This window comes from Aspergillus tubingensis (genome assembly GCF_013340325.1).
Source record: "Aspergillus tubingensis WU-2223L DNA, scaffold_13, whole genome shotgun sequence".
NCBI classification, from domain to species: domain Eukaryota; kingdom Fungi; phylum Ascomycota; class Eurotiomycetes; order Eurotiales; family Aspergillaceae; genus Aspergillus; species Aspergillus tubingensis.
Window position 1 is genome coordinate 1,093,614 of NW_023336287.1, and position 25,034 is coordinate 1,118,647.

The 25,034-nt window shown below is 47.8% G+C and overlaps 8 protein-coding genes across 8 annotated transcripts; 3 read left to right on the forward strand and 5 right to left on the reverse strand.

Annotated features, from left to right (window-relative positions):
- Nucleotides 1–320: 320 nt before the first annotated feature.
- Nucleotides 321–1,403, forward strand: AtWU_10657 (zinc-binding alcohol dehydrogenase family protein; the record flags this gene model as incomplete). The annotated part of the gene is made up of 1 exon (XM_035505761.1): nt 321–1,403. The coding sequence occupies one exon, from the start codon at nt 321–323 to the stop codon at nt 1,401–1,403; it is 1,083 nt and encodes a 360-aa protein (XP_035361654.1).
- A 2,670-nt stretch (nt 1,404–4,073) lies between these two features.
- AtWU_10658 (cell wall mannoprotein 1 family protein) lies at nt 4,074–4,766 on the reverse strand (the record flags this gene model as incomplete). The annotated part of the gene is made up of 2 exons (XM_035505762.1): nt 4,074–4,319; nt 4,395–4,766. 2 exons carry the CDS (start codon nt 4,764–4,766, stop codon nt 4,074–4,076), a joined length of 618 nt encoding a protein of 205 aa, XP_035361655.1.
- Nucleotides 4,767–6,703: 1,937 nt separating this feature from the next.
- On the forward strand, nt 6,704–8,447 carry AtWU_10659 (sugar transport protein; the record flags this gene model as incomplete). The annotated part of the gene is made up of 5 exons (XM_035505763.1): nt 6,704–6,929; nt 6,985–7,128; nt 7,186–7,801; nt 7,866–8,108; nt 8,183–8,447. 5 exons carry the CDS (start codon nt 6,704–6,706, stop codon nt 8,445–8,447), a joined length of 1,494 nt encoding a protein of 497 aa, XP_035361656.1.
- An 839-nt stretch (nt 8,448–9,286) lies between these two features.
- AtWU_10660 (TauD/TfdA dioxygenase family protein) lies at nt 9,287–10,511 on the reverse strand (the record flags this gene model as incomplete). Its single annotated transcript, XM_035505764.1, has 3 exons — nt 9,287–9,447; nt 9,499–10,215; nt 10,274–10,511. The coding sequence occupies 3 exons, from the start codon at nt 10,509–10,511 to the stop codon at nt 9,287–9,289; spliced, it is 1,116 nt and encodes a 371-aa protein (XP_035361657.1).
- A 1,683-nt stretch (nt 10,512–12,194) lies between these two features.
- On the reverse strand, nt 12,195–12,827 carry AtWU_10661 (putative alpha-ketoglutarate-dependent sulfonate dioxygenase; the record flags this gene model as incomplete). The annotated part of the gene is made up of 1 exon (XM_035505765.1): nt 12,195–12,827. One exon carries the CDS (start codon nt 12,825–12,827, stop codon nt 12,195–12,197), a length of 633 nt encoding a protein of 210 aa, XP_035361658.1.
- A 771-nt stretch (nt 12,828–13,598) lies between these two features.
- On the reverse strand, nt 13,599–15,528 carry AtWU_10662 (alpha/beta hydrolase; the record flags this gene model as incomplete). The annotated part of the gene is made up of 6 exons (XM_035505766.1): nt 13,599–13,841; nt 13,896–14,577; nt 14,641–14,752; nt 14,804–15,063; nt 15,121–15,162; nt 15,218–15,528. 6 exons carry the CDS (start codon nt 15,526–15,528, stop codon nt 13,599–13,601), a joined length of 1,650 nt encoding a protein of 549 aa, XP_035361659.1.
- Nucleotides 15,529–17,591: 2,063 nt separating this feature from the next.
- On the forward strand, nt 17,592–18,524 carry AtWU_10663 (terpenoid synthase; the record flags this gene model as incomplete). The annotated part of the gene is made up of 1 exon (XM_035505767.1): nt 17,592–18,524. One exon carries the CDS (start codon nt 17,592–17,594, stop codon nt 18,522–18,524), a length of 933 nt encoding a protein of 310 aa, XP_035361660.1.
- Nucleotides 18,525–19,874: 1,350 nt separating this feature from the next.
- On the reverse strand, nt 19,875–22,172 carry AtWU_10664 (aromatic amino acid ammonia-lyase; the record flags this gene model as incomplete). Its single annotated transcript, XM_035505768.1, has 2 exons — nt 19,875–21,858; nt 21,922–22,172. 2 exons carry the CDS (start codon nt 22,170–22,172, stop codon nt 19,875–19,877), a joined length of 2,235 nt encoding a protein of 744 aa, XP_035361661.1.
- Between the last annotated feature and the right edge of the window lie 2,862 nt (nt 22,173–25,034).

Here is a 25,034-nt window from a genome sequence, read left to right on the forward strand (position 1 = left end):
TGAGCCACCCTCGAGGCAGACTTGTGCGAGATCGCGCCCGTGTATATAGATCTTGGTGTCGACAACCACCGCCTGAGAAAAAAAATGTCGATATTGTTGTTATGAAGACATTAGGTACGAATTTAATACTGTCGCGGGTTTACGACGACTACAAAGCATTCCTATACTTCTTTTCTCTCTTTCTTCCCATATTCTTGTCATTTCCGATCATCCTTATATTTCTCTCCCGGGTGTATCAACAACAACAACAACAAAAGCGAACAGCAGCAACATCACCACCATCATCACCAAGAACGCCACCTGCCTCACCATCCTTCACAATGCACGCCCCCATCCCCAAGACGCAGACCGCCATCATCGCTGCTGATGAGGAGGGCACCCTTCGCATCTCGCACGATGTGCCCGTGATCGACCTGGAACCGGATTCCGTGCTTGTCAAGACGGCTGCGCTGGCCCTCAACCCCGTCGATTCCAAGATGGCCAAGGGCTTCGCTGTGCCAGACGCCATTCTCGGCTTCGATTTTGCCGGTGTCGTCGTGGCTATTGGCACTGGTGTTACCAGGAAAGACCTCAAGGTGGGAGACCGGGTACTGGGCACCGCAGACAGCATGGATCGTAAGAGGCCCAGCGGTGGCGGCTTCTGCCAGTACGCCTCGACCGTGGCTACCCAGGCTCTGCGTCTTCCAGATGACATGTCCTTCACCGATGCCGCTTGCATAGGCACGTCTCTGTCGTCCGCAGGCATTGCCCTGTTTCGCTCCATGAAACTGCCCGGGACATTGACCGCGCCCAACACGGCCGCCAATCCGCCCTACGTGCTCGTGAACGGTGGTAGCACCTCGACAGGCACCATGGCCCTGCAACTGCTCAAGCTGGCCGGCTTCCGGCCCATCGCGACCTGCTCGCCGTCGCACGAGGAGCTGGTCCTCTCCTACGGCGCCGAGAAGACTTTTGACTACCGGTCCGCCGACTGCGCCAAGGACATCAAGTCTTACACCAAGAACGCTCTGGCCTACGCTATTGACTGCATCACCGTCACTTCGTCCATGAAGCTGTGCTACGAGGCCATTGGCCGCGCGGGCGGTCGCTACACGGCGCTGGACCCCTACCCCGAGGCGCAGGCCACTCGCAGGGTTGTCAAGCCCGACTGGATCCTGGGTTCCACTGTCAAGGGTCGCGGCAGTACCTGGATGGCCCCCTACGGGCGGGACGCTGACCCCGATGCGCGTGTCTTTGCTGACGAGCTCTACGCCGGCGCCCAGAAGCACCTGCTCGAGGGCAACCTCAAGAACCACCCTGCTAAGGTCATGTCGGGCGGGTTTCCCGGCATTCTAGAAGGATTGGAGATGATTCGCAGAAAGGAGGTCAGCGGTTTCAAGCTTGTTTACGAGGTGGAGCAGTAGTGTCGAACTTCCGGGTATAAGGCGTTGCTCATCCTTCATTTTCTCTTTTCCTTGCTTTTTTTTTTTTTCTTGTTTCCAATTTTCTATTTTTTTTTCTTTTCTCTTGTTTATTTTTTCCTCAATTGTTTTTACGGGGCTATTCTGTCAAGGGCCCGGACCAAAAGCGGGCCGTTTTGGGTGCTGGATAGCGATGATCTTGAGGCTATGTGCTGCAGCAAATTTATGGGATGAGTTGGCCGTTGGTCATAGGAGGCATCCCTGTTCACTTGGACTTTCCCCCTTTTTTTATGTAATTCATTAGCATTTCCTTTGGCTGTCTATTCTCTGTTTATGTTTGACTATCACTATGATATATAGAAACGGCCAAGAAAGTCGTGTGAATTAAGTGCTTGTAATCATACATGTTTTCAATTGATGGTTCAATTTTGACTATAAAAACGAGAGTACTAGAAGCTAGCTCATATAATATGTAGACTTTTATGCTGTCTGCCCTATTGCAGCTCTTGAAGACAGCGGTAGAATCTCTTGGATTAGATGAAATGTTGTCAAGCTATAATTGATGCGGCTAAATACTCTTTGAGAGCAGGGCGCAAACCTGGAGAGCTCCTTGGCGATGCTTAGAAAGTTGAACCCGTGCGATAAAGGTTGAACCCGACCGGGAGGGTTGGCCTTGGCAACGACAAAGGAGCTTAATCTTGATGGTCTACCTGAACTCCTGGCCTTGTCGCTTCTTTATCTGTAGTGTGCTACAGTCGCGCATAAGTCATTGGCACGTTATGCTCCATTGGAGTTGCTAATATCCACCTAGCTGGAGTTAGGAACTGGAACAACACACTAGCCCAACAATATATATATTTGATGTAGGGAGGAGTAGGAAGACTCACGTTGGGATTGCACTCAATTGTCACCCTATGTTTACGATGCCTTGCGGCTAAGTCAAATGAGATATATGCTGGTATTATAAAGATTTTATAAAATGATCTCTCGAAGCCAGGAAGGTCTGGACTGCAAATACAGCGTCTATACTATCCATTGCTTTATGCACATTATGTGATTATTTATGTAAGCGGTACAAGAGCATAAGCTATAGCGGGTCAATCAAGCGAACCAATCATATAATCTGTAGTTATACACTATTGCACTCGTACTCGTATTTGATTAACTCTATTGAGCCGAGTGCTCCCTAGAGCAAAGCGACAAAGTACGCGCCCGTCGCAGTAGCCATGTCGTTGATTTCCAGTCAGGCCACAACATACCATGAAACAACCACACAGAATGACAGCGAATAGATAAAGGTACCATGACGCAGGATCGACAAGGGTTGCGCAAGAATATCAGGCTACATCAAAACATGGTCATCGGCATATCCTGATGGGCATTCATTCTTACGGCGTGCGAGTCAGCTCCACTTTCAGCCCTACGCAGCATCAAGCGTGACGTCACAACTCCTCGTTCCTTATGATCTTTTTAAATCCCCTGATCGTCCACCATTTGTTTGTTCTTCATCGTCTAGACTCTGAAATTTTGTTCATTCTCCTATCCTCGAGACAAGCTCAATTTCCATCTTCCCAAGAACCTCTATCAACATATTTCACAAACCGCCATCATGCCCGGAAAAGTGTATGCACTACCTTGTTACACACACTCTATGAAGATGATACTAATCAGTACCTCACAACAGCGGCTGCTGCGAAATCATCATCGCCTTCTTCCTCCCCTTCGTGGGTGTCTTCATGCGCACCGGATGCAGCTGTGATCTCCTCATCAACATCTGTCTGTGTATCCTGGGTTGGGTACCAGGTGTCATCCACGCCTAGTATGTGTTGCTGCCCTTTCCTTCCCGCCTTACATCCAACCCGAAACAACAAAAACTGACGCGTGTCATAGCTACATCCTGGCCAACAAATAAACACCTCAATTGACGCCGACATCTGTCTCCTGATGTGTTGTTGGTCGGCTCGGTGAAATTCGCAACCCGGGCTATCTCCATTACGGGCGCTCTCGGCGTATCGACGGGGCCATTTATGATTCGCGACTATTGATTAATATTTCCTTTTTTTTTGTATTTGTGTATATGTAGATATCCCACGGCAACAATTATTATGACTGTTTGAACTTTTTGTGTGAAATTTTTATCTGCCAGTGGTGGTTGTGGTTGGTCTATGCGTCGGCCGAGACTCTTCGCTACGTAGGCAGCAATTTTCCCGTATATTAAAAGGCGGTGACTGGGCGGTGAGCGGAGTTTGGCCTGTGTTGCTGTGACTACGTCATACTTTGTGGCTGGGATCTGCGCATCATAGTTTAGGCGAGAACGAGATGGTTAATAGTATAGGACTATTTTTGGGACTTAGTAAAAGTTTGGATTGACTTCTAGGAGATCATGTGAAAAGCATCATGAACTACACAGTAGGTTAAGATTTTCGGGCCAAGTTCAGTAGTCGATGACCAGGACCGAAATCGGCTGCACAGTCCAAGCTATAACAATTATGCACGCATACATGAGTCAGTTAGCTTAAAACTGTGACATATTTTTTCCATGTAGTCCAAAAAGTACCTGCTTCTCGCTAACAACTTTTAATGTATCAAGCTGGTGGGATCCCATGTCGTATTCAGCTGCTAATTAGCCACTTACCCCTCCATGGGCAATTTCCACATACCATTCTCAGTCTTTCAGTCTTCCACATTCCAGATATCCCCCTCCACATCATCCGAATCACCGCTATTGATTCCCTTGTATTCATCAATCGTCTTCGCATACCGCTTATCAACAAAATCTTCTAGGTACAGACAATATGACCCATCAGGCTCAGTGAGTATCTTCTTCACCAGTTCGGCAAACTCCCGACTCTTAACCCGAAGAGCTACTAGCGTCTTTATCATCTCGTCTTTGTATTTCGCCGCGGTTAGCTCCTCGCGCTGTTGATGATGATCATTAGCATTGGAAAATATACTATTTTCTCAACAAGAGCGTCAAGGAAAGAACCGTAATACCTTATCGCGAATAGATTTAATCATGTTCCCATAAACCACCTTCAGGGGTATACACAGCGCAGCAATGGCATGACTACTTGCAGGATCGAAGTGACCGATAGATTTTCCAGTTGCTATGGCTTCATCGAGGCTTTGGAGTGCTTCTGAGGAACGACTCTTGACGTCGTCTAGACGTTCAAGTGTAAAGTAGCGGACGGTTTTGTCTAGCCTGAAAATTCTCATCCCATTGTTGAAGATGGAGCTGAGGAAGGTGATGGTGCTTTGGCCGCGGGGCTGGAGATGTTCTGTGCCGAGGGCTGGGTGGGCGAGAGTTATGGAGGGGAGAGTTAGGATAGTAGAGAGGAGTGCGAGAGTGAGGATTAAGAAGCGCATTGTGGATGTAGTGTTTCAAGTCAATTGGCATAAGGACATAGGAGACTGCTGTGACGATATGGCTCTCATAGGGACTATATAACCTGTCATGCCTGTGTGGGTTCCACGGAGATGTGGTTCATGATAGTAGTAAAATGGAACACTGAATATGATATTGGTGCGACACAAGTAACCATAAACCAACATACCCTATACTTCAGCGGAACTTGGGTGCAGGTCCTGCGTATACGATGACATACGTGCTACTACAATGTTGCTAATCAAACCCAGATCCTGAACTCCAATTACTGGGCCATGCAGACTTCTCTGTAGTATTTACCCCGGATTTACTGGGATTAGGCTCAGATTTATCCTGACTAGGCTGTACATAGTTAAGATTACCCAGTTTTTGAGTGACACACCACCGCCCGGGCTTTCGTAACGGTCCGTTCGGACTTTTTGTGGAGGACAATGGGTAGCACTGAATAGTCGAGACGTGCCAATCGATAATTTGGTTCTCTCTTCTTACCAGCAATCTATAGGTTCCTGAGAGCTCCCTCATCACGATCAATCAATCATGACTGCCGCCTAAAGATGCCTCAGGCTACTTCATATCAGCAGTGCCAAGCTGAATTGGAGGATGGGCGGCGGTGTGGAGTCCGTCAGATCCTTCGCAGGGGAGAAACCCCACGCACAATGGGGGCCGTCTGCCATGTGTTACTTGAAAGCTTGAGCATATCGTATGGTGGCAGGGCACCAACGTGACCAGCCCGTGAGAGCGAACACCACCGCAGTGGACCCGGGTGTGAACATCCTCGATTTTACAATGAAGTTACTTGCTCGTAAATCTCCGACTTGCTCTCCAAATAACTCCAACTAGCAACTTGTAAAACTTGTGAAACATGGTTTACCAGCACACGAGATCATATGGAAGCCAATACGTGTGGTGTTGTCCACCAACAAAAGACGCAGCTAAAAAAAGAACCATGTAAATCCGAGATTATGCATTACCCCTCATTTTTCAAATTTTCATTTAAGTGCGCTGACTCCGGAAATTCCCTCCCCGGGCAGGAATGGAACCAACATCCGGTAATCAGATGGGAGATTGAATTCGGGAAACCGTATTAATAACCACCCGCCGCTGATGGGAACAAAGGGTCTTGGACTTGGCTCCAGCCCTACAGCCCTACAGCCCTATACAAGAGCTTGGCAAGCTTGGCAGTATGGAGAAAGTGGTTCGATGTCTTTGTTATGAACATATAGGCTGTTCATGGAATAGAACTCTCGTTCAATTGATACAGGCGAAGCCTGGATATTGTATGTGCAGTGGGAACCTGAGACAATGTCGCCTGAGAAGGTAAGCCTGCAGGACGCAGTACGGTACCAGTACCGGAAGACTCGGAGAAAGATAAGAGATTGATCGGGGTATGATCGGGGTACGCCGTAGGAAAGCGCGGTTAAGGGGGAAAGCAGCATGAGGAAGGCATTAAGAAGATCAAAGGCGTACTATGCATAGCGGTCGCCATGCTTTTGTGTCACCTGGAAGCAATTAGACATAATGGTCATGATGATTGGACACTCATCATCATGATCAGCGTGGGATCTGTAATAGGCCGATCCCTCACAGCCTCGTAAGCCCGAGATGATGGATAAACCCCCAAACACGAAACCATGCCACCGATACTAAATCGAGCGATGATAGCCGATGCAGGCTGCAAGAATTACTGGACTAGTCCGTTCATAATCTCACCGGTCGGGGAGGGTCGGGGGAGAAAAACCCTCCGCTATCCCGCCCACGTTGCAAACCTTGCGACGTATAAAGCCAAGCCATCCGTTCGCCACCATTATCTGATGATCTGATTACACCATATCTGATTATCTCGGCCTTTGATTATCTGATTGATTGATTGATAGATGTTTCTGGAAGGGAATTTATCTCAACGATAGATTGCCTCCAAATGGCATCTCAGAAACAATGGAGCCGGATGCTCATTTTCACGACCGTGCTGCTGGCAGTTTCGGCGTTTAATTATGGGTTCAGCGATCAGGCGTTCTCTTCGTGTCAGGCTATGGATTCTTTTGCTCGTCAGTTTGGGGTTTATCATCCCAGTACCGGGAAATATAAGGTGAAGCCGTTGTTTACTTCGCTTTATAATAGTTTAAAGGCGGGGACGCAGATTGTCGGTGAGAGCCGTACTTTCCAGGGCTATGGAGTATTTGACTGATTTGTTCGCCATAGGTGTGTTCTTAGGAGGCTATATTAGCAATACTTATGGTCGGAAATGGTGCATCTTCAGCATGAACCTCTACGCACTAGGCAGTGCAGCAGTGGTGGTGAGCTCCAAAACAGACGCACAATTGTTAACCGGTCGCGCATTACACTGTCAGTATTTCCTCACATCTCCCAAATAAAAATCAAACCAACATCTAACCTCTATAGACATCTACCTAGGAATGCAACTAGCCGTAATCCCAACCACCCTCGCCGAACTCGCTCCCCGAAACGTCCGCGGCGCCATGGGCGTTCTATACTGGCTCAGCATCAAAATCGGAGGCCTAGTAGTAACTGGCATCGCACGAGGCACATCAGGCATTTCAACAAACGCCGCATGGCAAATCCCCTTCGGCTTGATTCTCGTCATCCCATTCATTTGTATCTGGCTCGTCTGGATAATACCCGAGTCCCCACGATGGCTGCTCCTCCGCGACCGACAGGAAGATGCACTGCAAGCGTTGAAACGATACCGATCGAAAAACACACCCGAACATGAGATACAAGAGGACTTTGACGAAATGGCGCAGAAAGTCACGGCCCAGCTGCAGAAGAAAAGCTTCAAGGATCTCTTCATTAAGGGGAATCGTGAACGTACGTTCGTTGTTGCCGCTGCAAACTTCTTTCAGCAGGCTTCGGGGCAGGCGTTTGCGAGTCAGTATGGGACGCTTTTCGTGAAGCAGTTGAAATCGGTCAATGCGTTTAGTGTCACGTTGGGTACTAACGCGACTGATATTGGGGCGTTGGTTATTTCGACGGCGTTGAGTGATGTGGTTGGACGAAGGTGAGTGAATGCCATCTTCTCTTTTTCTGATTCAGTGTTCACTGACGCTCGTTATCAACTGCAGAATGCTCTTCCACGTAAGCGGCTTCCTCGAAACGGCCTCCTTAATGACAATGGGCGGTCTCGGCACCGCAGACCCCAGTAACACCGCTGCCAAAGAAGGCATCGTCGCCATGCTGCTTCTTTACAGCTTTGGTTGGTCTCTTGCCTGGGCGCCGTTAGTGTATGTGCTCGGTGCGGAATTGCCTTCGGCCGGGTTGAGAGAAATGACTCTGCGAATCGCGTATACTGTGAAACTGATCACTGAGTACGTTCCCCTCCACGCATACCATTGCACAAATTTATTCCAGATCATGGAAATTGACGGACTATGATTGTCAGGTTCGCCGTGACTTTCTCTTACCCCTATCTCGAAACCGCAGACGATCCCGGTCATGTGGATATTGGTGGTAAGCTGGGTTTTATTTATGGATCACTGTCTGCTGTTTCGGTCATCTTTGGGTATTTCTTTATTCCAGAAACGAGGAAGTTAGAGTTGGAGGATATCAATAAAAAGTATGAGTCGTCGACGGAGAGTGAAGTGGAGCAGAAGGTTGAGTATCAGGTTGGATTGAGGGAGGTTGGACGCAGTGGTGGACCGAATTGATCAAACATCTTCCAAGAAAAGTGTTCAATGGTTAGAAGCTTATCGGATCAAATTTATCTGACTTTTTTCCCAAGTTCGGATTTTGTCATTTCCCTTCCTTGTTGATGGTTGAGGAACACCTACGCGTCGCAGCATCGGTCCATTTGTTGTGCGCCTTTGATTTACATTAAGCACTTTAATGATATCCATTCACCAACAAATGGGCCTATGGCGCAATTGGTAGCGCGTAGTAAGTTCACCTGCATCCAATCGGATTGCAAAAACATCCTCTAACAGATTTCCAACAGCGACTCCAGATCGTAAGGTTGTCCGATCGAGCCGGGCTGGGCTCATTATCTTTTTTCCCGTTTTTTTTGCTTCTCTATCCGCCGTCTGAGCCCCAAGAAAATCATGTTTTTATCGAAGCATATGATGCAAAATAGGAAAAGAAAAATAATATTCAAAAAGTTAAAGGGGAAATAGTAAATTTAAAGGAAGGAGAAAAGAAAAGAACGAGAAAAACGAAAATCAAGTTGGATAAACTCTGAACTTAACATGTACCCTCCAACATATATATTCAGAGGTGTGTTGTTACAGGTACTATTTCTAAAAACACAGAAAAATACTATATACTTCCCGAGATCGATATAATCCAGAAGAATTGAATTTTAAAAAAGAGATCTACCGACGAAATCATTGACGTAAGGTGTCTTATGCGTCTAACCAAACAGCAGTGTATATGTCATAAGCGAAATAATAGGTACTAGCATATCATCCTAACCACCGGATAGAGGCCCTGCCGCCGTCGACATCAAGCTGTCTTCAATTCCATACGCACACAAATAACCATGACAATAACCTCAAAGAAGGCCCTCAGCTGCCAGAGCTTCGGTCCTGGACTTGCTGTTCGGGTCAAGGTAAGGCCTCTCTCCAATACCGACCGCCCGGTGTCCGAATCTCTCACCAAGGCCTTCATAATCAAAAGTAGCCGTGTGGAAAGCACTACGGTTATCCCAAATAGCTATCGAGTGTTAGTCCCAGAATAACAACACAACAAATGCATAGAACATACCAATATCATGTTCATTCTTCCACTTGAACCTGACTTGCAGATCGTGACTCTCGATAATAATCGACTTGAACTTCTTCAACAACTCCTCCGACTCATTCTGATTCAGCTCATTGATATACTTCGGGAACGGTCCCAAAGCAAAGATACTCTTCCACCCGGTCACCGGATTCGTCCGCACGATCGGATGAACAGCCACCAGATCCTCCCCAACATTGAGCGGACTTCCCCGAGGTTGAGTGTATATCTTATACTCCTTGGGGTTTCTCTCCGCTGCCTTGATGAAGCCGTCGCCCACGAACGTCGCTGTCAAGCCTTCGAAGAACTTTTGGTACGTTTTCGAAAACCGGTCGTAGAGCTCGTACCCAGATGCCCAGAGGGTGTCTCCACCGGTTTTGGGGAGCTGGGTTAGTCGGAGAGAGGTGTAGTCAGCTGGTGCCGGCTCAAACTGGATATCGGAGTGCCATTGCGCTGAGTCATAGCGACGGCGGTCGGGTTGGCGATCGTGGGCGAACATCTTCTTGCGGGCGAGAGAGCTGATCGTGCTGATTTCAGCATCTGCGGTGCCGAACTCATTGGTGTTGTTCAGCAGGGGGTGGATGTGCAGGGTGGAGGTGGAGGGTTTGCCGGTTAGTTGGCCTAGTCGATGGATGAGGACTTTCTGGAGGTCGTCGGTGAGGTTGGTTTGGGCGCGGAAGAAGACGACGCCGCGCTGGGAGACTGTCGGTCATAGTTAGTGATGGTGCTAGATACAGTTAGGGTAGATTGGGATAGGTACTCGTGATAGCAAGGTCGCGCACCAGCTCATCGGAGTTGGGAGCGTTCAGGAGATCATCGACGATATTGACGGTGGGGTATTCGCGGCCAATGATTGGGGTTGTCTCTTCGAATGCGAACTCATCCAAAGCACCACTGGGCTTCAGTGGAGTGGGATACCGTGGTTGGTCAATCGGGCCGTCCCCACTGGATGCGGGGTGCGAGTGAATGGGGAGATCTGCAGATAGTCCAGGAGCCATGATATTTACAGTGTAATAAGCCCGATACCAGTTGAATGAGAATGAATGCTCTGTGATTCTAATCTAGTTTGCAGTTGGGACATTGGCTGAGATATATGGAAACCGGGATGGGGTTGATAAGCATAAGTCCCGGCCATCACGCAATTGCCGTCCCGACTTGTGCAACAATTCTCCAACAACAACCACTCTCGTATCAGCATCGATGGCGAGATGGGAACCCCGCATCTGTCAAAGCTCTTGCGCAATCCTGGCTATGAATGATGGTTTCGTAATCGTCTCGACTCTGGTGTTAGTGGCTAGAGACACGCGTAGCCACGTCCGTGCGGAGAAGATCGGGTGGCTATTGTGCCGTCCGAGGGTCTCGCATATTCGGCTTTATCGGATATCCCAGATCTGCTCCTGGCATCGAGAATCTGCTCATAGGAAAGTTGTTTCGGTCTCTGAGCCAATGCATCTGAGCAGGTTGGCTTGTCTCAAAGCAAACCACCCGTACTTCTTGGACTAGAAGAGCGCAAGAACCTTGGGATATGATGCCTGAGCTCTGACGTTTGCTATACAGAGCAGTTAATATTGATCAAATCAGTTACTCTTCCCAGCCAACTCTTTTATTTTGTGTTCGCGGAGAATCTAACCTAAGCCAATCTTATCCCCCCACCCCCCAAATTCCTAGATAGATGAAAGCCTAGAACATACTGTTGCTCTGCTCTTCATTGTGCCTAGCGGAACCTGGCACCTTGTTGTTGTTTTGTTTTATTTCTTTATTATCATTGTTTTTCTTTTCATTCCCGCTCTTGGTATCAGCATATCATACACAGTAAAAATATCTAAATATGCAGATCAATCCAGGGGCTGCTGAGTGGCACAATGAATAGTGAGATAGCTGTATATTCGAGGCAGATTTCTCAGATATAGAAACTTCCTGCCGCTTTTGTCCAAGGTCGACAAAAGCTGAACATTGCTTCCCAGAAAGGCAAATTTTACATCAATTCGGGCAGCTCAATGACCAAACACAGTAATTTTTATCTTGACTCTGCTTTCCTACCCCAAGAAGATGCTGGAATCCCAGCCAGTGACATTCAACAGCGATATCATTCATCCACAGAAAAAACAATGTGATACTGAAATGCTAAGGAGATTCAAAAACCTCACATATTCTGGAACAATCATAGGCCCATAATCGATGAACTAAGGCCATTGATAGCATTTGTCATTCCTTGGATAACAGTATCGAAGGAAGAAGACTGACATTTATGAGGGGAGGAGCCGGCTATGAATTCGTTATCATAATAAAGCGAACGGGTGGCAGAGTACCACTCTGGTGATTTGAAAGACTGTATTTTCCCAAAGATCCCAGCGTAACTTAGTCCTGGGAAAGGAGCCTCGGGTTCTAGTGGAAGTAGATCATTAGAATGCATATGCTTCATTAGAGCTCCGAGCGTCATCGATCTGCACTCAAAGTCGCAACCCCGACTGCCGCTGAGAAGATCTTCACGCATTTTATTCAGACGGAGTAATATCTCATTAATAGCCCCACTCCTACGTTCATTCATTACGTCTGTGATAATATTAGAGATAAAGGCCATTTAGCGTTTGTGTGTCCTTACTGATGATGTTCTCAGGGATTGGAAGCCCACGGTTAGTAATCAAATGATCACAGTGTGTCATAACGTTCGATGTCGACGTTTAAAATTGTGAAGAGAGCTTGAAGAACGCAGAGACCCACAGCCACAGCATTAGATCCCGGGAATATGTTGCGGGAACCTTGTCTTCCAGACCATTGATCCACAGTTCCGTCAATATAGACACGGCATCCTTGCAGTCATAGTAGTTGATCAGAACAGCAATTTTGGCGAGCATCTCAAGAGAGAGTTTTCGAGGTATTTGGCTCTGTTGGCCGTGAATCGCGCGAAGGAATATTAAGAAGGCTTCAATATCCCAGCTCTCGGCAGCAATCTCAACGGAGCCTTTTTGAAGATAACTGACACTTTCCTTCCAATTACCAGTGAGTATGTTTCTGAAAACCGGGGACGCAAGTATCAAGTGCTTTGCGGAGACTTGAATGCGGAAACATTCCTCATCTGGTGTCTCGCTGAGGTGTCCATCTTCGGTTGGCGTCTCAGAAGGCTGTTCTTCGACAAGTCGGGGTCGCTTTTCGCGGTGTTGGTCCTCCTCCTCATCAGAGGTTTTTGAGTCGCTGTCAGAGTTCTTTTTCGCAGTTGTGTCTTCATGATCATCTGGTGCGAAGGGGGAGTTGGCATTGCTTAGGACTATGATGACATCTCCTTCGGGGTCGATAGTATGAGTTGGTTGATCCATGGTGTGTGCCGGGTGCTGAAGGGATCAGGTATCACTCGGTAAGGCAAAGGCAATAAAAAGAGAGAAATTTTGGGAAGGTAAGATGTAAGCTTAAGAATAATCCCAAGGTAGATAGTCCAGAGTAGTGTGCATTGATTAAATGAGGGCATTTAGTAAAGAGAAGCGCGGTAGTAGTTGTTGATTGAAAACTCTGTTGGCCGGAACTCATGCAGGCATGTTTATATCAGGGACTTTCCATTTCATGCATTCACTTGAATTCCTTAGAAGCGGTAGGATGACTTCAAAAGATCAATTGAACTGACCGCCCTGCAGCTTAAGTTCCGTGCCTCCTAAGCTAATGCCGCGGGACAGTAAGCAAGGAACTGGGCGGCGATGTTTGAGGCCCGCTGCTCAGATCATAACAACAGTGGACAATCATCCAATCAAACCAGCGGATCATTGTGGGGCATTGCTTATTTACTCCACTCCCAAAATAACAAACGGTACTTGCCTCTATCACTGTACTAGTATACTACTATCGACACCAGGCTACTGAGTAACTGTCAAAGTTAGCTAGAATTCTAGATTATGTATCGTGTATTTCGGAACGTTCCAGTCTTTGAGAAGCGCTGTATCGGTACAAGTTCAATTAATATACACTTCCTTGCAGAATTAACTAGACTCTATTACATGACGTGCGTATGCCGGAGTCGGCAGAAAATAAAAATATATGAAGAACATCATCCATAGTCATCGCTTTGGGCTGTTAACATGCCCATCTATAGCATGCCCTTACCAGATCCTGCGGCGAGACATCTTATCACGAATCGACATCAAAGCCTTGAGGACACTCGCATCATCCCTCGACTCAACACTCCGCTGGAAGCTCTTCGGCCACACGTCCTTGTAGGTCAAGTTCGTGAAGAGAGGCACGTCCACCTGGCAGATAGTTCCATCAGCGGGCAACGTGCCATTGGTGAAGTAAGCCCGGACGGCCTTGGCAGTGCAAAGAGAGGGCATGGACAGGGTAGTATGCTGTCACCAGTAGGTTAGCTGCTTGCTCACATGAAATGGAAAAGTAGAACATACACCGTATCCGTTCTGCTCGAGCAAAACACTTCCCTCGAAAGTTTCTGTCAAGTTCTTCGCTGCGGGAAGTGGAGTTGCGGGATCATAGGTGTTGCTCAGAATCAACACCGGGTTAGCTGTCTTGACTTCAAAGTCACCCGAGTAGCGTTCCTTGGCGAACATCTTCGGGTTCCACTGTGCGCATCTCATGTCTCCATCCGAGCCGTCACTTGAGATCTTGCTCAGGGCCTGTCTGGCCTTAATGTAGGGGAGGACCTCTTTAATGGTGGCTGAACGATGCTTGTCGGAGCATGTAATGGCCGTGCCGACCTCATCGGAAGCCGAAGTCAAGGAAGCCGATTGGCCGTAAGATTTGATGGTCTCGTATACCTCAGAGTTCCCAAGGATTGTTGTGTTCCGGGTTTGCACGTAGTAAAGAAGCTCAGAGGTCAAGGGCCAGGAGCTGGGGAGGTACATGGCTTCAAAGATGGTAGATTTGACGTCGCTCCAAGTCACAATGCCACCAATTTCGGGAATGGCAATCGGGTTGTACTTGAGGTTTTCGAGCATCAGGTAGATGGCAGCTTCCAAGTTGGCGGCGCTGGTGTACTCCTTGGCGATCGGGCACAGGTCCGGTGCGGCCATGCAGCCCGCACAGAAGCCCTCGAAAACTTTGTCGACGTCCACAACAGCTTGTGCGTTGCTATTCGGAAGGAATTAGCTGTCTGGAATATACCAGGTTAGGAAAGTTGAAAGGGCCACTCACTATCCATAGAGAGCCTCTCTGGGGTTATCCACTCCATCAAGCGCGACATATCCCATTCGTTCCGGGAACATAGCTGCCAGAACAGAACCGATTGTAGTGCCGTATGAGAATCCTAAATATAGTGTCAGTAAAAGCATAGTCTCGGTGCAGCCGTGATACATACCCCAGAAGTTCACCAAACTATCCTTTCCACTGAGCGCATCAGCGACCTGCACGATGTCCCTCGCAGCAAAGCTAGTCCCGATAAGGCTACCAGTCTGATTGTTCGTAGCATAGCATGCCTGTGCGATGTTTGCGTTCTGCGCCCAGATTTCTCCCAAAGCCGTGCTGGACGCTCTGCCGTCATTAGGGGCTTGGAGGGCGATGAGTTCACGGGTGGCATCATCACTATAGCACGAAAACGGGAGGGTGTCTCCAACGCCACTAGAAAGAATTATAAGTTATTATTTGTTCGCAACTTGAAGAACAACTGTCACGAACCGATTGTTAAAGGCGATCAAATCATTGTGACCACCGAGGATACTAGAGAACGAATGTCAGTCAGCATAAGATGCGATAAAGCTAGACAGCAACTTACGCCTGGAATTCCTCTCCATAAAGTCCGAGGCCCTCAAACGAATTCACACCAGGTCCTCCAAAGTTGAAAATGATAGGCTCCGAAACGGGTTTCTTGGTTGCTGGCCACTTGGCAATGTCGAGAGTCAGGGTCTTGCTGGAATTCGACTCGGTGTAGTCCAATGGGACGTCTAGTGTTCCGCAGACCAATGTCGGATAACTGGTTAAGTTGCAAGATCCTCTCCATTGGATTTTGCCCAACTCTGCTTGTGAGAGAGCTGCTAGCGAGGCTAGCGATAGTAGCGTGGGAACGAGAGAAGACTGCCTCGTCATGATGTCTGATGAGAGTAGTTCAAGGAATATAGAAGGTGATTGAGAGAAGCTTGCAGGTCCAAGACATGTTGAGAGCAGGTACCCCAAAGTTCTTTATAAGTTCATCTCACGCAGACCGCAATCTCCCAATGTCAAATTGAAACAATCGGAGTTAATTTTTCATGTTGAGGCTGAGTTCGGCCCCCAAATAGTCAGCCTTGTTGAAGTTCCCGCAGTCGCAAATTTATTTCCTGATCAGGCTTGAGGTGTTGTCATGAATCTCGACGCGTTCCACAGAGACTGGGGCTGAGGCATCCACCTTAGTCGACTAAGCCTCTAGCGGCCTAGTGCTGAGATGATCATCCCTGCAACAGGGATAGCCTCCCCGCATTTTCTCTTCCCGAGCATCTCAACTGCCTGTTCGGGGTTAGTCTATCAGGAAGAGTCGAAGAACACAGCCTACTCAATATGGCAATTCAGATGGGACCCCCTATGCACGTGTTTATCAGTCTCGTCAGAGTTACCTGTTTACCTCTTCTCCCCTGTATATTAGCAGTCTAAAGTTGGTCTTCGGGTTGACTTGAGTGAGTGGGAATCATTGGAAAAACAGGTAGACTCCAATGGAAGAACTTTGAGTTTCAACTGAATCGGTTCGAGCCTCTAGGTCCCATTTCGGAGATTGCGTATATTGCAGATCAGCGAATGTTGTGACCAAGATTCTTTTATCCGATGCCCAAAAAATTCAAGGTGAAATGAATGGGGTTGTTTAGTTGTTTAGCTCGCTAAGCCACTGATGGAAATCGAGCCCTGCTGTAATGGAGTGAATTCAAGGTTTCTCTAGGTAAATTATTTGAAACTAATTTCCACCATATTATGTGTGGCTAAGAAGGGGCAGTAGGGATATGATCAGGGTAAGTCTCTGGCCTTGTACAACTCAAGATATCTTATACATTCGTGATTGCTATCACCTTCAGGACATTTGCCATGATATAATGGCAGTGGTCAAACAAACCCCATACGAAACCTCGAGAGATGATGTGATCACCATATCCAATCTCTATATCTGGCTCACCCACTCCCATCTCATAATCAGTGGTTCCGAGGGTAATGTATTAATCGGTCTACCACACCACATCAGGGAACTCATGGAAGTATTCACACTTGATCTCCCTGTGGAGCTCAGTGAATTTGGCATGATGCAGCCTTGTCATACAATGGGTCCTGCATCCTCCCAAACATGGTTAGTAGGCACTTATGTTGCCTCCCCTTGCTTCATTCGAAACGAAGTCTCATGCGCTAAGCCCAGTGTGGCACTGCATGTCAGTGTGGGTTCTGCATGTGCTTCATATGCTGTTTCTAGACTTTTTTTTCCATGTAGCCAAGCTTTCTTTATCTTTGGTGAAGAAAAAGACAAACACGAACTAGCGCTTTTAAGTATAGCTTTTACGGTATCTCTTCATGTCTATAGTAGAATATAATCACGAGCGCTTATCACCGTGAGAGCCGAATAATTCTTCATGGAAGGAATAGAGAAATAAGCAGGTTCTTGCCTACCTCCGCAAAAGCCATACCACCATCACTGGAGATAGGCTTGGACGATCCGTCCAAGTCTAATGCATCTATCACCCACTGATCAATCCCTGATTAGAGCTGTGCATAACGTCCTGACATAGATAAGGCCTTCTACTTTCATGTCCCCTTACACAACATGAACACCCTTACCGGTTCTCCCCCGTGAAGACCTCACCCATAGCTCATGCAAATGTCGCACAATACCTAGTGACCTTTCAGGTGCCACTTTTACTCCAATTAAATTAGCCCATAAGGAAGGAACAATTATCCGCTGAGGGGGCATGTTACTCAAGAATGGCGGGCTGTTCTTACAGATTGTACAATGAAGTTGATCTAGTAATAGATTGACATGGTAGAACTCCTATCCATGTATAGCAAATGATTTCCAATCGAGTAGATAGAGGCTTATCGGCGGCGGAGATCTATGGTAGTGTATTATTGACATAAATACCCCCTCAAATTGTGCGTGAAACCACCTCAAAGACAACTCAAACTTCCTGATCTCCATAACCATGGCAACCGTGAATCCCGATGACTTCTTCAAGATCACTTACCCCTTCTTAAAGGAGGTTTTCCTAGATCTACCACCTTATCACAAAGACAAAGCCTTCCACCAAGAAGTCTTCGACCAATTCAGACTCTCCGGACTGTCAGAGGATGTTGTCCGCACCTCCTCAGAAGCAGGAGCAGTCGTAGCAGAATGCTTCTATCCAAGCATCCACGATCCACTCAGGCTATCCATAGCAGTATGGACAGCATACATCTTCTCCCTCGACAACATCTGCACGGATGCATCATTCCGCGACCAGATGAAAAGTTACAGATCGGTCTTCTTCGGCCAGTCTACCGACCTGAAATTCCTCAACGGCCTGTACACATCTCTCGAAGATCTCTCCCAATACTATGACACCTTCGCCGGCGACATGATCATGAAATCTGTCTTGGATTACGTTAGCATCAACATCCTCGAAGAAGAACAAAAAGAACGAAAGGATGATTTCATGCTCTCTTCATCCACCTCTATGTTTCCAGATTTTCTCCGACAGAAAAGCGCCATTGGAGAAGCTTACGCGTTTCTCAATTTCCCTGGGTCCTGGGATGTAGCGTCGTACTTTCCTCTGATTCCGGATATGGCTGCTATTGTGGATCAGTTGAATGATGTAGTTTCTTTCTACAAGGAGTCTGTTTTGGGAAATGAGGCTGGCACGTGGGTTAGACAGACTTGTGTTTGTCTGGGTGTTTCGGAGTATGAGGCTATTGAGATCAGAGCTGCCCAGTGTTTGGATTGTATTCGGAGGCTGCGTGGAGCGTGTCAGGGTGATGTTAAACTCTTGAAACGGGTTAATGAGTTTATTCAGGGGTATGCTCTCTATCATCTCTGTTTGGAGCGGTATAAGCTGGATGATTTTGGGAATTATGAGGCTTGGTTCGGTGGGGAGAAGTAAATGGATGTTGCTTAGTGGTCTACCTGTGTTGTTAGAAGGTAATAAATCTCTCTCTCACGCTTTTCTTTAAAATCTTTTTTTCTGTTTAATTTCTAATTCTTATTTTCTATTTTCTATTTTCTCTTCCTTCCTTCCTTTTCTTTTTTCTGATTATACCATCCATATTCTTCTTTCATTTTCCTTCTCTAAACGGGTTCAATTAAAGCCCCAAGAAAAGAAAAAAAAATATCATAGATATCAATGTAACAATTTTCTAATACTACATCCCCATCAACCGACCTTAGTAGCGGGATATAGCGGGCACCTGCTGATAATTCCAAATCCACCCTCACCGATGATCCTCCCCACTAATTGCAATATCGTACCCGCACAGGAAGTGGAGCACATAGCGACAGATGGCCGCTTTCATTCGCCCACTCGCCTAACTTCGAGGCTTATTTAAGTGGGTTGAGAAACAACAACAACAACCAGATAGTAGTTAATTAACTACCTAGTTAGCTTCTGAGGCTATGCCAAATCACTGGTAATGGAGTCCGGGGCTGTGCGTGTCTTTGGCAATGTAATGGAATATCTCCTTTCAGATCGTTCCACAATGTGTGGATTGGTATACAAGTAAGGGGGATGGCAAAGATGATTAACCGATATGATCATGATTATTCGGTGTGGAAACTATCGTCTGTGGCCAATCGGAAAGTAAGGTTCCAGGTCCTTACAGAGTAGTACTAGTAGTGTCGAGGATTTTGACTGGGTGAAGTACTATGCTTACTGAAGAACAGGATGGGAAAGTTTAGTCGCCTGGTGCTGTCAGTGTCCCCCTTTTTTTGCCATCAGTTTCTCGTGGGAGGATATAGTGGTTTTTTTGCTTTGAACGTGGAAAGTATTTTATAGAGGTATCATTGCTTTCATTTGAGAAAGTTCTCTAAGCTATACAAACAACATGTTTAGCAATGTGAAATTCAGCATTAAACGCTTGCAACGACATCGAGATAAAACGCTTGTGCCTATGATCCAGGGGTATACCAGCATCGAAAATTGCAAGACATCAAAACCAACGCCTGTGGATGGGATCCAGGAACACCAGCACTGAATACCAGATAAACGCCTATGGCTTCACTCCAGGAAGATGCGATGGAAAGAACATAAAATGAGAATTACAACGCCGGCCGGCATTCCGCTACCTGATGCCAACTATGCACTCGGCAAAAATATGCGACACAGTAAGTAAGAAAGTGAATGGAGAATTTTCCGCACTCTGTGTTTTTATTTAGCGAGGGGAATAGCACACTCATCCTTGCATCGTTCATACCCCCCTTCAACTTACCAATCATATCAGAATCTTGCCTATCATCCTCACTCTTCATCGTTCTTTCCTAGAAAGTCATTCCCGGGGACCTCAAAGCAGCCCTTTAGGGTGTGCATGAGGTCCCCTTCGCGAAGATCGACATAGATCGTGCTGATAAGCGTACCAATCGTCTGTTTCTCGCTAGGAATCGCATGAGGAGGTGAGAAAGTTGGATGATCGACGACGCCCTTGTGCATTGGGACCTCGAGAGTCTTGCGTACATAATTGTACAGTTTGATGGAGGAGGTGCAAAGATAGTCGGGCGTCGATGGGTCGAGGAAGTATTTTTCACGCGTCATCTCATACTCCTCGCACAGCTTAAACTTGACATCTTCCTGCCAAAGCAGCATCTTGCCGGGAATCTCCGCAGTCTTGCTTTCGTCACACTCAACCGTGATCAGATCCAGGACGGTGCCGAGTGCCAGGGTTGTCGAGGTTGCTGCGCGACTGGCGAGTCCGAGGTTGGAGTTCTTTCCCCAGTGTTGCATTAGAACCTTCCAGATCTCGTCTTTGGTATGCGGGATACGTTCTTCAGGGACCACGTCTTTGCACATTGCTGTTGTTGTTTCGTCCACGGGAGGCTTTGCGGATTTCTCGAACTCGAGCTGGAGTGTGCGTAGGTCGAGAGCCTGGCACAGCACATAGATGTGTGTTGCCATCATTAGCGAGAGGATCTCGACGGTGTCACCTGCGTAGCGGGCCGTGAGGAGAGCCAGTGAGTTGAGAGATTGGTTGTGCATTTCTGCGGATTGGACGAAATTGCTGACGGGGTGAGTCAGGTATCCCAGTTCGCTCATGTATGCTGCCATGTTGATATCGATACCCTTGAAGGCAAATGACAAGTTGGGATCGTCGGAACAGAGGTTGGGAGGCAGACCCTTGCTGAACATCGGGTTAAGCAGTTCTGAGCATTGGGCGAAAATCATCTTCCCGAGCATTTGCATACAGGTCATGACTTTCTCCATTGCAGACGTGATTGAAACTGCCTGATAGTTGCCTCCGTGATGCACCTCGCCATTAGCAGTATCTATCAAAGGATTGTCTGTGGTCGAGTTCAATTCGCATTCCACTTGGCGTGTTGCGAGAATCAAGGATTCGATCTGTGGACCAATCCACTGCGGAGTGGTGCGGATTGCGTAGCGATCCTGGGCGAGACCAACTTCTTCAGGGTTTGAATCAGTGGCTAGTTTGGAGTCCTTGAGGAGGCCGTACAGGTTGCGTGCTACTTCCTTCTGTCCAGGGTGTGGACGAGTGTTGCTGATGAATGGATGGAAGTTACGACGGCTCCCGATCAACGCCTCCGTGCACATGGCAGTTGCGACTTGAGCGAATAAGGCCAGTTGGTTGGCTTCGAAGAGCACAAGACTAGCGGCTCCAGCGCTGAAAGCAGTTCCATTGAGCAGTCCGAGACCTTCTTTAGGAAAGAAAGAAATCGGCTTCAGGCTAAGCTTTGCGAGGGCTTCGTCTGAAGGGAGGATCACATTGTTGTGCTTCGGTCCAAGGTCCACAAAGATGTCGGGATTTCCTTCAATTGCCCCAGCGATGTACGCGAGAGGGGTTAGGTCACCGGAAGCTGAAATGGAGCCTCGCAACGGAACAACAGGCGTGAAGTCAGCAGCGGCTAACTTGAGAATGTGACGAATGGCCACTGGTCGCACTGCCGAATGCCCATTGATTAGACTGTTGCATCGGACCAGCATGGCTGCCTTGACATATGGAGTGGGCATCGAGTGTTTCTTCAAGCGATCTTGGATGGGGGTGCTTTCGAGCCCCTGCTCAGCAGGGAGAAGAACACCGGCATTGTGATGCTGAACCAGTGCCTTTTGCAGAGCACGATAATTGTCGGAACGCGTGTCGGCACTTCCTCCGAAGCCAGTGTTGACGCCATAGACGGTATTACCCTCCTTGAGGTGCTTCTGGAGGAATTCAACACTGGACTGCATCTTGGGGCGGACGGTGCCATTATCGCAAACGACAGGCGTCACCCCATGTCTAAAGTAAGTTAACGAGTTAGCTGAATGCGTCCCGGGGATTCCATCAAAGCTAACAACGTACTTAGCGACCGCCACTACTTCGGCCATATCCAGCCGGTGACCGTTGAGGCTGACGATCTTGCCGGCCATCAAGATAAATCCCAGTTTTGAGGTTGCACCCAGCACGTATTTCGTGAAGTCTTGATGTTTATTTTTACCTGCGCCAGCTTCATCGACTGCTTGTTCGACCTTCAGCAGTGCGGACAGCATATCCTCAGCATGGGCTATGAGACTGCTGTTGTCAGGTGATAGGTTCGTTGGAGTGTCTGCCATCTTGACTAGATGAGTCTCTTGTAGCACTCGAAGCGTTGTTACTAGCACCGTTGATACAGAAGCGCAATTTGATGAACTGATGTTCGAACTCAGCGTATCCTTGTAAACGAAGTAGTCTGAAAGAGATGCTTGTAGAAGAAGTGTTGATGATGGTGATGGAAAGGAGATGAGAGATACGATGGCAACAGACGCGAGTTGAATCCAACACTTAGCGAGCCAGTGGACATGCTAAGCGAGATACATGGGGGTTGATATAGTGAATGCGCGCTCCCTACGCGTTCTCTACACGCGCTCTGGAAATACAGTACCATGACCCAGTGTGAACTACTCATGCTTGTGGCTTTAATGACTGACGATGGCCAGAGTAACCTCATAGTCGGCGTGAGTGGCATCTTTCCGTGTTCGTTTTCACACTTTTCCTCTGTCCGCCCTTGTTGAGGAGTGAGTCCAATACCTCAAAATGACACACCGTGAGATGATGTCTGTGATAATTGCCGCTGTCTATATTAAGCAGCAGAATACAGTGGTAGTGCTTCAGATACGCTCTTCAGGGGTTGGTGGGATTTCCCGGAACCCTCTCTGGGGTAATCTAGACTGCTCAAAGGGTAACATCACCTTTTCACACTGATGATGCACTGATATCGTGAACCCGATGTATCCAGATACACACCGAGTGAGTGGTTAGGGGATGGTGAAAAGATTCTAATTAGCTTCCTTCGAAGCTCTCGGCTATCAGTATGAGACTTTTCAGGACCTGGCAGCAGAAAGCATCCCGACTTAGAAAGAGAGTGGTGGGAAACTGAGCCCGCCAATGGTGTGACTGCCTGCCACAGGACTTCCCGCTTCAACAGCCACAACCATCCTTATGTCATCCATACACTCACCACTGCCAAGTCATATCCTGGTTATTGCTGGATCGAGAATTGGATGCTGCTCATAACAAGAAAGAAGGGTCTCCTCCGCAATCTAGACCCGGGTGTTGGTCTGTTGTTCCACGTTTCGCCTCTATTCTTCGCATCGGGGTCCTACCTCTCCTCAAAGGGATCGTTTTCCATCAATCAAATACCATGTTGGGATCTCCCTGGTAGCAACGTACGTGTTGTTCCTGGTTGTGGAGTCGAGATTGATACCGGTCAACAAGCTGGGGCTCGGGTCAACCATCATAGTTGAACCCATGATTCAGGTAGCCTTTCCGAGCCGCTGATGTGTTTACCAAACACATAGAAAGTATACCGTTGTCGGCAGTTCAGTTTTGTGTGCAACACAATTCCCAGGCGGTATCATAAGTGGAAGTTGAAGCGCAAAATGCCACCGTTATCTCTTGCAATTTCACTCATGTGTGGCATGCTGAGTAAGGACCAACTGGGTCAGAACAGACCTGATTCGATTGCCAAGGGTACGGAGCTGGAACAGCCGAACCTATCTGGAATTTAAAATATATCAGATCAGCCCGTTGCAGGAAGTTGATCTTCTATGCGAGTGGTTGTGATGGTGAATTATCGCCAGTTGGTTGCTGACTTACCATCGAATGCCTTTCCTGTACTCAGTACTCTCCAACATAAGCCACGTTAGAAGATTGGTCCTCGTTGTAGTCCAGTTTCGGGCTCCCAGGAAGATAGCATGCCTCAAGCTCATGCAACGAATCTGTATGGTGCTACAATCTGACCTTGCAGAGGAAATGGGAGCCGTGACAACAACGAAGTAGTCCTAGAGAAAATGATGCGGCTCCAAGGCAAGGCGAAGAAAGAGCATGGAGAGACAAATTCCCTTGACTTCATCACAATTGAATATCACCCTAGCAATTGCCCATGCAACAATGCGAGTGGAAACAACCGGGAGATAGACAAATTCGTGCTGGTTGGTACGCTTGGGTGTATGAACACACAGAGTGCAGGAATGAAAGGGCAAGAATTGCAAGACTACAAGCAATTAGACTTACGCGTCTGCAAAGGACCCTGGCTTCTTCCAGGGACATGTTGTTTCGGTTGGCGCACAACCTGGACCCTCTTGCCAAGCAACCCTCGTAGCATGGACGACGGAAAGCAATTCCCGGCCTTGATGATGAAATTTCCATCGCGGTAAAAGTGGCCTATGAGGACCGAATCCCGGCACACCTGCATGTTGCGACACATATGCAGGGCTATCACATACATGAATTGTTCCAGTCCTCTATTCTCCTTTGCCTGCTTGGCGAAACAGGAGAAACGTACCCTCTTGTATATTATGTCTGTGGCATACGCACGCTGAGCCTATACAGAGCGACTCCTAGATGTTTTTGATGGGTAAAAAAAATATCCGTCGGTGTGTGTCATTGTCAAGTTGCGCTGCATGCGGGATTTAGCCCCAGGGGCGGGCACTATGGTGGCCGCGTCATCTGGCAGACCAAGCCGTATTAGAGTCCGGTATGATCGATTGTGCTGCTAAGGGACACTATTCCCCAGCCTTCTTGCGATGATGGCGCTTCCTATTGACAGATGCACGGACCAATTGACAGGAAAAGGAGAAGCCCGGAAAAGCCGGATCCGACACAAAACAGTTGAAGGGAGGAAGAGGGCCCGCACCTAGGGTCTCGAGGGTGACAGAAATAGAGACACTATGGGCGTCAATTGGTTTCTAAACATAATGAAAACAACAGGCATTCCTGAGTTATACCCAGTGCGATCGTATCGCATCCTTCTCCTTTTGGCCCCTTTGACTCGCAATCATGGGAAGTCCACGAGGCCGCTGCGGGACGCCGACTCGCTCCCAATCCTTTGCCCCGGGGGTCAAATGAGCAGCAGTCCACTGCAATAGTGGGAGCCATACTGGTAAGGCCCAAGATTGAGAGTCAAGAGTCAGTTATCTGATTTCGTCAAGCCTGCC